General features: G+C 33.8%; 1 protein-coding gene across 2 annotated transcripts in view; it reads right to left on the reverse strand.

The window, feature by feature from the left end:
- The window catches only part of LOC114120500 (neurogenic locus Notch protein), a 49,787-nt gene extending 37,930 nt beyond the window's left edge, over positions 1-11,857 (reverse strand). For both annotated transcript variants that reach the window (XM_050201899.1, XM_050201898.1), the window contains exons 1-2: positions 11,400-11,857; positions 5,345-5,432 (exon numbers count right to left, since the gene is read on the reverse strand). In XM_050201899.1, the coding sequence (XP_050057856.1) occupies positions 5,345-5,432; positions 11,400-11,490 (179 nt within the window). In that variant the 5' untranslated portion in view covers positions 11,491-11,857. The remainder of the gene's footprint in view (positions 1-5,344; positions 5,433-11,399) is intronic.
- Positions 11,858-14,843: the final 2,986 nt, after the last annotated feature.

Below are 14,843 nucleotides of genomic sequence, written 5' to 3' on the forward strand. Positions count from 1 at the left end.
AATAATTAATAAACAAAAATGAATAATAAACAATCGGTAAAAATATTTTTAACTGGCATACAATGGTAAATTATAAAATATGTTTAAAAAACAATATTGTTTTACTAAGTAATCCCTACAATATTAATTTCATTGGTTTGTTTTCAATTTTGTTTGTTACAATCAAGGACTGTTTTATTGATAAAATAAACACTCATAACAGATTAACTACAACTAATAACGTTTAGAAATATACGAATGATAAAATAAAATACGTATGCACTTATATATATATATATATATATACATAGTTGTTTCAGTACACAAAATCAACTGCGGTCAGCAACGAAATCCATAGTCATAACGAATTTTTTAATACAAAACTATAATGTACACAGTCATCATATTATTATCGTTATACAGTCGTATACAGACATATTTCTGATGGGTCAATATATGCACTTACTGATTTGGAAAGTTAAAACATTTCGGCACCGATGTCATATTATAGTAGTTCAAGTGGTATTTCCTAGCTATTACGAAGACAAACAAAAGTTATCCGTAACGTCACGTTCCAGTGATTTTACACACAGATAAGACGGGGATGAGTATACAGGCAACCACATAAAAAGATGCATACAGACCCCTCCGGGTCTCCCGCGCGGGGTAATGGCCACGCCGACCAAATTGCCGGGTAGGCTCGGTTTTCGCCCGGAGCCAAACCGCTCTTAAGTGGTTTCTATTTTTTTTTCCTTCTTCTTCTTCTTCTTCTTAGTTATCCGCCCCTCCTATCAGGCTTATTTTAAGTGGCACGTTGCTCCGAACCCGGAGTAGGAGTAGGCGGTACCAGGATGACAGGACCTCTAACGGATACATACACAATCATAATTCTTCTAGCGAAATGGACTACCTTCCGAAATTATAGGGGCCGCTGAAATCTTTTCGTAATGGTTTTTGTTCTACCGACGTTTATACAGTATAGCTCCTATACATACACCTGCCAGAAACCTTTTTTTTTTTCAATCACATACAACACAGACAACTGACACAGTTGGGATATTTATTATTTGAAAATATATGCATACATTTTAGGATATGTCACCTCGTGTCCTGCAATACAATACCAAGCTTAATTACTTCGAAACATACTCGGTTAACCGTGACCAGATGGTTTGTACTCGAGGGCGTACGCTTAAACTGCACCCTTTCATGGGTAAAAAAAACACGGTGGGGATAGTACGACGTCGATCTGCCCAAAATCTCGTGCATTGTATGTGACGATAAATATTTCTGTACACACACACACACACACACACACACAAACAAGCGCGTGACAGATACAATGAACATCTCTCACGGCTCGCATATGATATCTTTGGTTTTCTCCGAATAATGATCATATTTGTTACAACAAAAACCTAAAATATGTAAACACCCAATCGAGCAACGGTATTATGCTGCGTACATATATAATATATATAATAATATTATAATCTCTATTGTTCTAGGGAAACGATGACTCCTACACAGATAATTAGCTAATTAAATATAAGAACATCAATTATAAATGTAAATATTTATACAAAGAAATCTAACGTTTCGTCAGTTCTTGAAAAAGTACACAGTCCGCTTCCGTCCAGTCGGCCGGTTTCCATGTTGTAATTGAGGATTCGCCAGTACAACTATAATTACATGAGTCATTACGTACATGTAGAGACACAAGAGTGAGTGCTACGGCTGCCCAGTGCGCTGCCGCAATGTAAACTAGCTGACACGCAACTCATTTATACATATACTTGAGCGGGATATCGATAGTTCGGTATACACAACGCATTAATGTAAGTTATAATCTACACTATATGTATACCAAATACTTTATATACAAATTCGAATAATTTTTTTGTTACAAATGCTCTTGTGAAAAACGTGTAAAAACTGGTTTCTCCGTAGGGTTTGAGTGCCAAATGGTGTTTATGGTGCACGAGGGCGGTTGATCATTTTTTTATCGTTGAATTAGCCCCGGGGAGTATACAGGAAGGGAGCGATGGTACGGCTCAGAGACTTCAATTGTTCCAACCCCCACGTATAAATTCAGTACGCAAACGCTCGTATAATCTATTTGCCCCCTTTATCATGCCGTATGTCAGCCGATTTTCAAAGGTCCAATGACTTAGCGTAGTATATAATTCGTTACAAAACGAGATAATCGATGACAAAACTTCGTAGATACACTAAAATGATAAATTAATACCATACATAATTTTATTTCAATCGCATACTAATCTATACGCATAAAAAAAAACATTTAAGTTTTTTTCTTAATTAAGTGACTATAGTATAATCACACATTTTTTAACAACTGGATTTTTCAGAAAGTAAGCATTAATTCTTAAATAGAAATTCTATTACCTCAAACGTGGTAAACATTTATATTCACGCAAACGGTTTTAGTAAAAACCAGTTTTAAAGCAAAAACTTTAAATGTGTTTTTTAAAACTCCAGTATCATTTTGGACATAGTATAGTTTTATTGCACCAGAACACGTCAACAGGTATTAGCAAAATGTCAAACTGATTTTTTTTTATCTTAATTATTCGAGATTGCATTTGAAACAATACAAATGGCAACGCTGTGCATAGTCATTTCTGGAGAGCCCCCGGAAGGCTGTGCGCGCGTAGCTGCTGCTGCTGTTCACCTGACCAGGTACTATGGCCGACTGCTCTCCGTGGGAACCGCACGGACCGTGCCCTTTCTCTTCAAGAAAAGCCCCGCAGCAAAATTAAAAATAATAATAATAACAACATAACATATCCAATCGTTGCCATTTTGTTTTCATCTCATTATTACTCATAATATTCGCTGGTAATTAAATATGTACAAAAAAAAAAAAATCAAAAAACTGAAGTTATATTTTTACAGAAACATTTACATACCTATCTTTACACGCTAACATTGTAGTTGTTATGAATACGGTGTCGTTAACAAGTCAACAAAAGGCACGGGCTGCAATTAAGGCCGACCCTATAGTGTAAGACGCCACTATTCGGATTACACCAGATTGATTTCGAGGACAATAAAACGTTGGGTTGAAGAACGTAGAAAAACTTATACGAATTATTATTACCGTCTTGTGAGAGAATCTTTTTAATAAAATTTATCATGGTGGGTATATGCATATGAGTTTTGTCATTACCGATTTGACTCGCACACACTACGCATCCCAAAATGTAAATCGTGTTGTTGTTGGCGCTGTTATTAGTAGTAAAAATGTGACTTTTTTTTCTTTCTTTCTTTAGTTGTTAGAGTTACCTATTAGCTCCCACAATACACCGTGCATAATGTAATTTCCATCTCCCACGAAAGAATGCCAATCATAAAACTCCCGAAGTCGCCTCTGGTCAGGCTCAATATCTTATCGTATGATGTCATTCATTTCCCACTGGGAAGGCTCAATAAAATTTGATAAAATTTTAAGACGATAAAAATGTCCAATTTTAAAAAAAAAAACTAGATGGCCATTATAACATAATGTATTCGTAGGGTGTATTATAATAATCGTGGTTATTTCTTTCTAATAGTTACACCGACCGTCAATAAAAATTCAATAATTATTTTTTCCCATACCGATGGCATAATAAACTAGGGATAAAAAATATTCGATTAACTTTACAAGACACATGTACAAGATAATCGATTTAAATTTCTAGTCGGGTTTTTCTTTTTGTTCGAAGCTACGGCCGCAATGTAAACAAGAGCACTATGTGTGTTTTACACTGCGGCATCCGTGACAAATTGTATTATCTTTGGTCAACGATCTCCTCCATAGATGATTACTGATCACCACGTTTTACGACCAAAAATTCAAGGTTGTTCGCCCACGCTGTTGCTGTGATGATTTACTGATCTTGGTAGGACTTTGGACACGGTCCATGGTACTATGTGTGTGTTATGTACATAGGTATAATATATAGAACTATAGAATGACGATAATTATTATCCTGGAGGAAAGCAAACCATCCACAAAACGAGTTCACTTTGTTTTTTTTTTTATTTATAGTTGTAATCCAAAGAGTGAATTAAAAAAACACAACGCAGACAAAGACATGATAAAAAAATACCTACATTTAAATTATACATATTATTTTTCGAATATAATCCACTATATAGGCATATATAGACAATTAAATTTCGGGAATAAAATATGCTCTAAAATATAAGGCCTGCCTACAGAAATAAAATACGACATTGATAAAATAATAATTATAAATACTACCGACGTGTTTTTCAACAAAATTATTACACAGAAAATATATTAATATCAATTGATTTATTTTGTACCGTGAAAATTAATCAAATCCTCAGCTGTATATTGAATCGTCTCGAATGGATAATATTCAAACCATTTCTTTCAGTAATTGCAGACCAATTTATAACATGTTTATGGTTTATTATTTACACCTTATTCCTTCTCAGCGACCAAACAATAGATAATTGTAATTTAATTTAACTTAACCGAATCGTCAGAAATCTAACTATTCAAATAACATAATGTCAAATAATTGAAAAATAATGATAACATTTGGTTAACATTAAATTCTTTGCCCATACAATAATACGTTCAAACGTATATCAATGGTTACATTCCAATATAATAATATATTCACTGGTTATCTGTAATTTACAGAAGTTTGATTAGATGTTGTAAAAATATACGAATAACTGAATAAAATAGTAGTTAAATACATTTATATTTATATACAAATTTAAATGTAAGTATAAATGTATATAATATATATATATATATATAAATGTAATATACGCCTAATCAAAATTATCTTAAAATACTTAAAAAGAAATCATAATTATGTATTTTAACATACTTAACGATAGTAGAATGATAACAAATTAACAATTATCAGATCGCGTTACAAAAACATATCACATATATATGACATTATGTTAACAAACCGTCGTAAACTGCTCGAGTTAGTAATAAAAATATATACTAGTTCAACGCTATTAAATACTCTAACGGTATTTTAAATCAAATGCAATCACGATATTTTCAAAAAGCAATTGAACAGTATATTTTTCCAACCCTCACTTCATTTAAATGGACTAAAATTTAAGAAAAGTATTAGTACCTAAGTAGTTATTATTTTAAAAACACGTTCGGTCAATGACAGTTTTTTTTTATTATTATTATTTATATTGTCTTTACAATCGATAATTAACCATGAAACGATTTTCGTATACTCTCGAGCTAAATTGAGCAATCTCGGCATTCGTGCACGGACATCGGTAAACACACGAAAAACAATGGGGACTCGACGTTTTAAAACTAATTGTCCTTTTTTGTACTCACTTGCAAGCGTATTCTCCAGTCTTTTTCATGTAACAGGAACCTCCGTGAAGACATGGGTTAGGCGAGCATGACACAATCCCGGTAGACCCTAAAAATAAAAAATAATAATTAAAATAAATATTGTACATCTTTTTTTTGTGTGTACCTATGTATACAGAGATATGTATACATTTATATATATATTTTAAATTAGCATATTTCTCTGAAAGAATATTATATTGCGTTTTGTTTGTTCAGCGTTAAAGAAACGAGGACATTCCGGGACACACCTCTATGTGGTCAAACAACACCTTGATTATTATTTTAAGTTAAAATATTAAATACGTTATGTACACACATGGTTCTTAAAAATTCCTGTTTGACCAACGATTTCTTTAAAAATGGACACACACTGACTCAGCATGTATGAGAGCAAAGGGTTGTAAAACTTTATTACCACGCGTGAAAATGTATTTCAAGAGGGCAGATTATTTACAATGGGTCGTCCTGGAACGAATTGGTTATGTTCCAAGAAAGGGTTAACAATAACGTGAGAAACTCCGTGTCTCAGGGTATCTGTAAATAATGGTATCGGTGTTACACACGATAACTAATGATTTTTGACCTAAATCTGTCAAAAATGCATCTTTATTTTGGTACTTGTATTGACCAAATCTGTATCACGTGTTGGTGTAAGCACGAGTTCAAAAATAAAAATTTAAAAAAAAAAAAGGAAGAAAATTCAATTGTGTCGCGAGATCCTTTAGTGAGCCCGCGCCTGGCTAAATGATGAACTCATCCGGTCCAGGCCCGGGCAGGAAGTATTCCATTAAGCGATCGTTAATTCGCCAACAGCTAGGCAACTGTCCATGATATCATCAAGGCGGCAGCGGCGGCGGTGGAGGCAGCGGCAGTTAATAGAATGAAATAAAAACGAGTTGCTCAAATATACATGTATATATATACATGCAGTAATATACACATACGTATATTACACGAGTAGAAGAGTGCAAAGACAAAGAATCATGGCCCGGTCGCAATTCAATTCACTCAGTCCAAACAATGCGCCCAAGCGCAATAATCATTACACACAAATACACGATGGTACTTTTTTATCTTATAGTTTTTTTTCTCTTTCTTTATGTGTATATATAAATACATAATATATATTATCTACCGTTATTAGTTTTATGGCGCTGTTGATGAACCATCAGGCTATACACACACACATAGTGCAGTTTTATAGACATTAATAATATATAAAAAATAAGAAATTAAAAAATAGAAAATCAGAGGCTACATTCAGACACACACGCACACACACACACCACACACAATCTATCTTTACACGTTGTGTATAGTATTGTTGTGTTTAACACACAGCCGCCATGCAATAACCGACCGGATTGAATTGAACTTGTGTATCAGTGTATGTATATTGTATAGGTATTCCGATGTGACCGCACAATACAATACAGTATTATTATACATACTTATACATGTATAATATGTAATATACGAGCGGGGCTGGCAACATGGCGGATGGAAGACGCGTATATTACGTACACGACTACAAGGAGACCACCGAAAACCTTGGCTATTACTACCTGTTGTTCGTCGCCGCCGCCACAGACGACGACGACGACGACGACACATTGGGCTCACACACGTGCTATCCGTCGCCACTTTTCATCGACGAATAACCAACCACCAATACGACAATGAACTTTATACCTTTATGATATAATAAAAAATATTTTCAAAACAATAAAAATTATGAATCACTATAATAATAGGTACTTAATTAATCTTATTAAATTATATCATTTCACTGAAGAATGCAGACTAATGAGTACTGTAGTAGTGCAATAACATAATATATATATATATATTATATATTATTATTTATAATTAAAAAACGTACACAACGCTTCGAAAAACTGAAACATCACTTTACTTACGAATTGTACATAATATTATCATGTATTTTGACGCACGAACGGATTTCAATTTTGAACGTAAAAAGTCTTTGAAAAACATTATATATCTACATAAACAACTATGAACGTAATAAGTGTGGCTCGGGAGGTAATTACACAATGATATTGATTAGAAATTAGAATACATGTAAGCTTAAGTAATCGACATTTGGCCTACGTTGGTTGGAAAAAATTCAAAAACTATCATCAAATCATAAATTCCGACATACCACTACCGAATTAGACATTTACTTATGTTGAGATAATAATATACTGAATAGATAAAATCAAACATTTTAGTTCAACAGCTGGTATCGAAAATAATATGAATATTGAATACCAATAATACAATAAACAGTATATTATATAGAACCGACGTTTTATTAATGTTTCCCTAGCAGGTTTATATACCGTCGAGAAATACGTCAGTACGTACGTAAATCTACATAATCAACTTAATACGGATTATTAATTAAGAGACACAATGATGTCGTCTCTAATAAAACTGTTATCAAATAAATACTAATGAGTACCTACCTAATGGCAAATTAAGTCTCCAAGAGAACACACAAGGAGACATTTATTTATTTAAAAAAAAATTATTGTGATTTGTAGTTTTTATCTGATTTATTTTTAAGGCAATTAAGTATTGAAACAATTCAATATATAGTAAACACGTTTGCCGCTCTAATTAATCAACTAATAACTTTAACTTTTATAATTTATAATATACCATAAGAATGATAAATCTTTAACTATTGGGTATTATATACCAAATTAAACAATCAAGTTTAGGGAAACATAAAATAAAAATATTATGTTTATGATTCTAACATTACAGGTACACGAATATTAAGATTTTTTTCACTTGTTTATAAACAGATTCAATGCATGATAACGACATCATATTAACATATTATTCACGTACATTGTACAATTAATTAAGAAGCAGTAAACGTGAGTAATAGAATAAACAACTTCGAGTTAATACAAAAAAAAAATGGAATTAATAAACATTTAAAATCTCTAATAATTAGTGACAACGTCGTGAGAACAAAATCAAACGACTCATTTCTTAATCAAATTCAAATTTGTTCGTAGACTTATTATATACCTATATCATAACTAATGTCATTTTGTCTCAAGTAACTTTTTTTTTTTAATCGCCGGGCCCGAGGGCTGTCTTTGCTATGCTTTCTCATCACTTACAAGTTGTACAGAACACGTCATACAGGTAAAAATACGTTTTATAAATGAAAAAAAAATAAACATAAAAACGAATCTATTACGATTCAGTTCTAATCGGCCTTTATCTTATAGCCGATAACGGTGGGCATAAAAATAAAGTATACTACGCGATTATAAAACTATTGTCGTCTGTACGGGCGGAAATCAATTAATTTTCGCTCAAATCCGCTGATGTGTGCGCGTGGACTTCTGACGCGCATCAACGCGGGGCGGGTAGAGGTTAAAGTCACTTTAAGATCATAGAGCGCGAACCGTCCGCTCGCAAGACTAAAACGCGGAACACGGGGTCCACGGATCGAGCTATTTTAACGCTGTCATCGTATTCGTCGTCGATCACACAGCGTGCTCGTTTTGTTTTTGATACGATAAATTAATAAAAACCGCACTGTCACGAGAGCACGCATCTCGTGCACCGCCACTACCACTGTTCTGTACGGTGTACGGTAAACGAGATGATGATATTATTTTCTCGGCGATTTTTAGTTATTTTTCGGCTTACGGCGGGGTATGAGATATTATATATAACACGACATAATTTATAACGTTACAGTATCATAATATACTGGATTAAAACCACCGGCACCGCCAAACCGATCGTCGAGAATCGACACACGAGGGACCTCCGGTTTTCGGTCGAGTCTCGTGTCCCGTGTTTTTGCGGCGCTCCGCATGAGGCCACTTGTTTGCCGAACGCGTGTTGGGCGGACGCCCGAAAAATACAGTGTATACATAATACGAAACAGCTGCAACTTCGTACTCGGCGGCGGCGGCGGTTATACGGCACACATACCGGACGGAGTACATGGTGAAAAACGTAGCGAGCTGCAGGGCGAAAGAGAGAGACAGAGAGAGGGGTTGAGAGAGAGAAAGAGAGAGAGGGGGAATAGAAAGAGGAGTTCGTCGTCGTCGTCGTCGCGCAGATGTTCCGGCGGACGGGCGGCCCGACGAAGGCGGCGGGTAGGGGTTGTTTTGTGTGTGCGCGGCGCGTGAGGGTTTTTCGGGCGCCCCGGCGGACCGTGACGACAATATTCACCCGGCCCCCGTGCGGCGGACAGGGATACCCAAAGCACTGCACCCCGTCGACCGTTCTAGACACGAGTGCTTAGGCAGTGTGTGTGCGTGTGCAGCAAGTAAGAGGGGGAGGGCGAAAAAACCGTTACGACTGGCCCCCGACAAACAGAACGCGAATTTCTAATGCGGGCGAGAGTCGATATCATGATTATATTACGTATTACAATAATAATAATTATTATTGTACTAGCGTGCGAGCGTACGCGATATTACAATTCGTCGATTCACGAACAATATGTATAATAATTAAATTATGATATTATAGAACGATATTAAACAAAACCGGAACCACCCCGACGGATCTACCCGATCGTCTTAAAGCTCGGTTTGAAACTCATCTGTCCGGTCGAGTCATTTGCAATGAGATTTAGAATCGTGTCGCGGGTTAGTCGTCCGATCGGACCGGCCGCGTGTAAACAAACATAGTATCGTTTTATTTTACAGTACATAAAAATATAATATGGTAGGTATTATAAATAATAACACATCAATACCGTACGGCGCGCGTCCGACGAGACGCATAATAATAAACGCTAATTGGACGATAACAATGTTACGCGGACTGTGTGTGTGTGTGTTTGGTGTGGCGTGCAATTCACCAGCGGCCGCACACTAATTTAAAGCCAATGAACCAATTTAAATAGCCGATGTTCTTATTACAGACGCCAACGTCGAGCGGTCACGGTTGACTATTAAATTTATAATAATATTATCATCGTCGTCGTAAAACAGTTTGTCAATCGAGCGCGTTAATCGCGTCGCTAGATGATGGGCTCAAGTATAGGTTTATGCGTGTGCGAATTCGCGTTATTAGCGCACACCACGTTGGGAACACCTGAATGCTGCGAGTTATTATTTATTTTTTCGGTTTCATCGCGGTCCAGCTGTATAATGATGATTAAAGGTGCACTTATACTCGGTCAGCCTGTCGATCATCGGTGTAACGACGACTGTCGTACACGCGCATGCCGAGGCTGATGTCACACAGGCGACTTGTTGATCGAAACCGGTAGATAATAATATAGGTACCTACCTACTACGTTGTAGATATTTTCAATCGAATAATATACGAATTTATTGTTATTCACTTTAGACTGTTGTTATTATTAAACCTTTACGCCGAAAATGTCAACAAACAACACAGCGATAGCGTTGGCGTCTCCGTGACGCCGATAACTCTGTCCAAATTTCAAACTGATTACGGTCTATAAACTCACAACGGTATATTCCGAAAGTAATGGCAGAGGTATTTCTACCAAATCTACCACCGGAAACGTCTGGAATCCAGCGTTCAAATCTCTAAGGTCAAAAGTCGCAAGTTGCATAACTCGTTCACAAACAGTCACCGTACCGGTCTACCAAAATTATATTAAACCGAAATTGAATATTATGTAGACAACCGTCAAAAAATGCATTTATACACAACACTCTTATTTCTCAAACGCCCAAGTAGAATTTTGAGCCGTAACATTTTTGATTAATGAAATTGAAAATATATAGGTAATATAATGTATCAAAGAAAACATTACATAATATTCAAAGACACATCATTATAAAGGTTCGAGTTTTGACCCGTAACAGCATGAAAGCGATCGATGACAATAGTCCAGGTATATACACAGTGCCGGTCGGTCAGGTAAACGACGGATTTATTATCAAACGTTACACAATATACATGCATAACCCATAACCCGTACGGATTACCTCTATCCAAAGCACAGTTTCGTATTTTCTTAGACCATTTTCTATGTAATATTGTTATATTATTTCTTATTTACCTGATGCTCCATCGAGTTCCGCAGCTAACGTCCAGAATGCCAATAGTATGCACGTACCGACGAAAGTCCGGCCTGGGTTTCTTCTCCTCATGGTTCGTCGTTTACTTGTCGAATAACGTCGTAATCGGCGCACCAATACGAGGTATAATTAAAATTAACAATAAAAAAAAATCTATGATATTTATCCGAACTCAATACAACACATGATTACCGTCACGCGCGCACTTTTTTTTCACACACACTCACGAACAACAAAAAATTACGCAACGGGTTGACGGAACAAAAATAATAAATATATATTTATTTATTTATTTATATAAGAACACAGACGATTCGGTTTAAAAATCAAATACAAATTTATTATTATTATTAATTATGATTAAAAAAAAAAAAAATGTAAATGCGGCTCAGACGACAACACGGAGCGCACGACACGACGGATTATTTGAAACTGGCAGACAGTCGGACCGCCATGAAAAATACCGATGCCGTATTCGTACGCCGCGGGATGGGGGCAAAGAACGCCGGATGGGCCGCCGAAGTTTTAGTCAGATTTAAAAACCGTTTTCACAGAAATTTAGCTTAAGGTGAAGCCGAACACTTCGACGATGAAAAATTGAAAAAAAAAATCGGAAAACCCACGAAAACGAGTAAAAAACTGTGGAACTGCTCTCGTGAGGTCCGCGGACTGGTTCCTTTCTTCCCTTGGGCGTCGTACGTTGCGCTGCCTAGCGGACGCCGTACTCAACGACAACCACCTGCTCTTTTCGAATCCATTGGTAACCAAAATGGTCAGTAAGCTTAACTCCTTGTGCTTTATTTTCTCCATCCGCCGCCGCCGTCACACATGGTTGAATCGAAATACTGAAAAATAATATTAAATGTGAGTATGTAAAAATTTCAAACGAATCGACCACCTAACAATAGGAATACGTACCAATTTGATTTAATTTTTAAATGCATACCGATTATTTTCCTATTTCAAACAATACCTATACCGTATATAGATTATTATTATATAAGATTTGTAAAGGCATTATTCAGTCATTCACATTTTATTCATAAAAGTTTAACTTGAACAAGAAAGTCAACAATTAACGTAAGAATTTCTTTATCCTGCTTTCTACCTACAACATTAAAATCAGCTTTTTCTTTAATTGGATTGATTAAATATTATCATAATACGTCCATGTGATATAATTATAATCTAATATTTTAATCGGTACGGTATAATATTAAATACTTACGGAATACAAATACGACTGTTTTATTAATTATATTCAGTTGGGTAACTATGTACAACAGAAATTATTGTTAACCTATTACATTATTTTACCGTTTCAAGAAAAATATGTTTTATATTTTTATATTTTCAGAGTGACAAAAATGTTAAATCTATAGGCTATAATATTTGTAAAAATGTAAAGTAAAGTAAATATAAAATTAAAATTATAAAATACAAAATTATTCAAATTAGCTACTCATGAAGCTAGCTATACTTTAATAATTATTTATTAAACATTTCACCACAAAGTGTCGTGCATTTGTTTAGTACTAAAAACCTGTATGGGCCAGGCCTGGGTAGGTACAACTATAGCTTATTCAATTATACGTTTCAATCAATTATAATTATTCATTATATCTTATAGCTAACTCATTAAATAATGATATATAATATATATCACGCGACTATAAAATATTATAATACGTGTAGTATATATATATAAATTACAAATAGGTACACAAGTATACTATTTGCCATGAAAACTCACTTTTATCTTAAAATTATAAATTTTTTTTTTTATAAATATCTTACCTAGTATAGTTTTAAACATAGGTACTACCATAAATTGTAAAATAGTTCAACATTAATTATGAGAACACGTTATAAATACAATTTACATAAATAGCAAGTAATCAGGTTCCAAAATAATTTTATTAATTTTATTTCACATAAACAAAAATTTAAAACACAATTTTACTAATAAATATTTACAATCGAAATTTATTAGAAAAAAAAACAACTTGTCATCTACCACTTTAAGTGTGGGCTTAAATAGATTTATTAAATATTTTATTAGGTGTTAAATATTTATAAATTATAACACCATTGTATCGTCATTTTGAAGTGTTAGCAAAGTTTACGTTACTTAAAAAATTCCCATGACACTACACTAAATAATACACCTTTTTAAAAAGCCAATCGATATTTTAGTGACTATAGTATATTTTGAGTGGTCCTGTCAATATATTATGTTATAGCCGTTATAAGTGATCGTGTCTATTACATAATTCAGGCGAGACACCCATGCAATAGTATGCCTAATGCCGATAAATATTTTTGATGTAAAACCATCCGTGTATCATGCATCGACCCAAAATCAGAGGATATATTAGTGATAAAACAAAAATTTGATTACAGATCATTATTATGATTTATGATGTTCTGAATGTTTCAGTAATTCGTATTCATTATAATTTTTAAACGACGAACATATATATTGTTATAATAGTAGTACAAAAATATTAGCAATTCTAAAAACTATTCTGCCTACCTACAAATTAAAATTAGTCGCATCTGATATCAGTTAATTATAAATTATAACACAAATTAATTTTCATTATGCTCGCGAATGACACCAAATAAATTAATTTTTTGATTTGAAATTTGAGTACACTACACACTTTATTTTGTTGTAGCACCCAAAATCTGGAACAGGAAATGCGGGTACTATAAAAGAACTCCGATTTCAATATTATATTACAGACATATTATTATAACTACAACATTACACAACGTGTAGGTACTTGGTGGCTTGCAGTAGTTCTACTCTTGATAACCATAAGAATTTTTTTTATTATTGTTATTATTATTTATTTTAAATGTATTTTACATTTTTACATATTTATAAATCTATTGATTTGTTTTTAATAATCTAGTCCCAAGATTTTGATGTACAATTTGATTTATTGTTAGTATTGAATTATTGTAAAACAACTCCTATACACTTGTTAACACTATATTTTAATGAGCCTTCCTATAAACACGATTTAAAGAACATTTTTTTATCTTCGTCCTATTAACATTTTAACATACCTACGACCTAACTTTGTATTTAGTAAGCAATTAATATATACCATTATTCCTCATAATTAACATTATAATTTCCTTAAATCCTTAAAATATTTAACTATAATAGTCATTAATGTGTTTTTGATTACCTATACATTCAATTTAAATGTTAATTCAAATGTTGATTTTATTTTCTTCGAAATAATAATAATACAATATAAATGTATACATTAAATATATAGATTATAGGTATATATTAAAATTATACCTATACCTTACTAATAATAATAAAATTATAAGACATCGCATTAATTTAATTAAAAAAAATTATATGTTTCATTAGCTGCAGATATATATCATCTAGAGTCCAA

This window comes from Aphis gossypii, chromosome 2, assembly GCF_020184175.1.
Source record: "Aphis gossypii isolate Hap1 chromosome 2, ASM2018417v2, whole genome shotgun sequence".
NCBI lineage: Eukaryota > Metazoa > Arthropoda > Insecta > Hemiptera > Aphididae > Aphis > Aphis gossypii.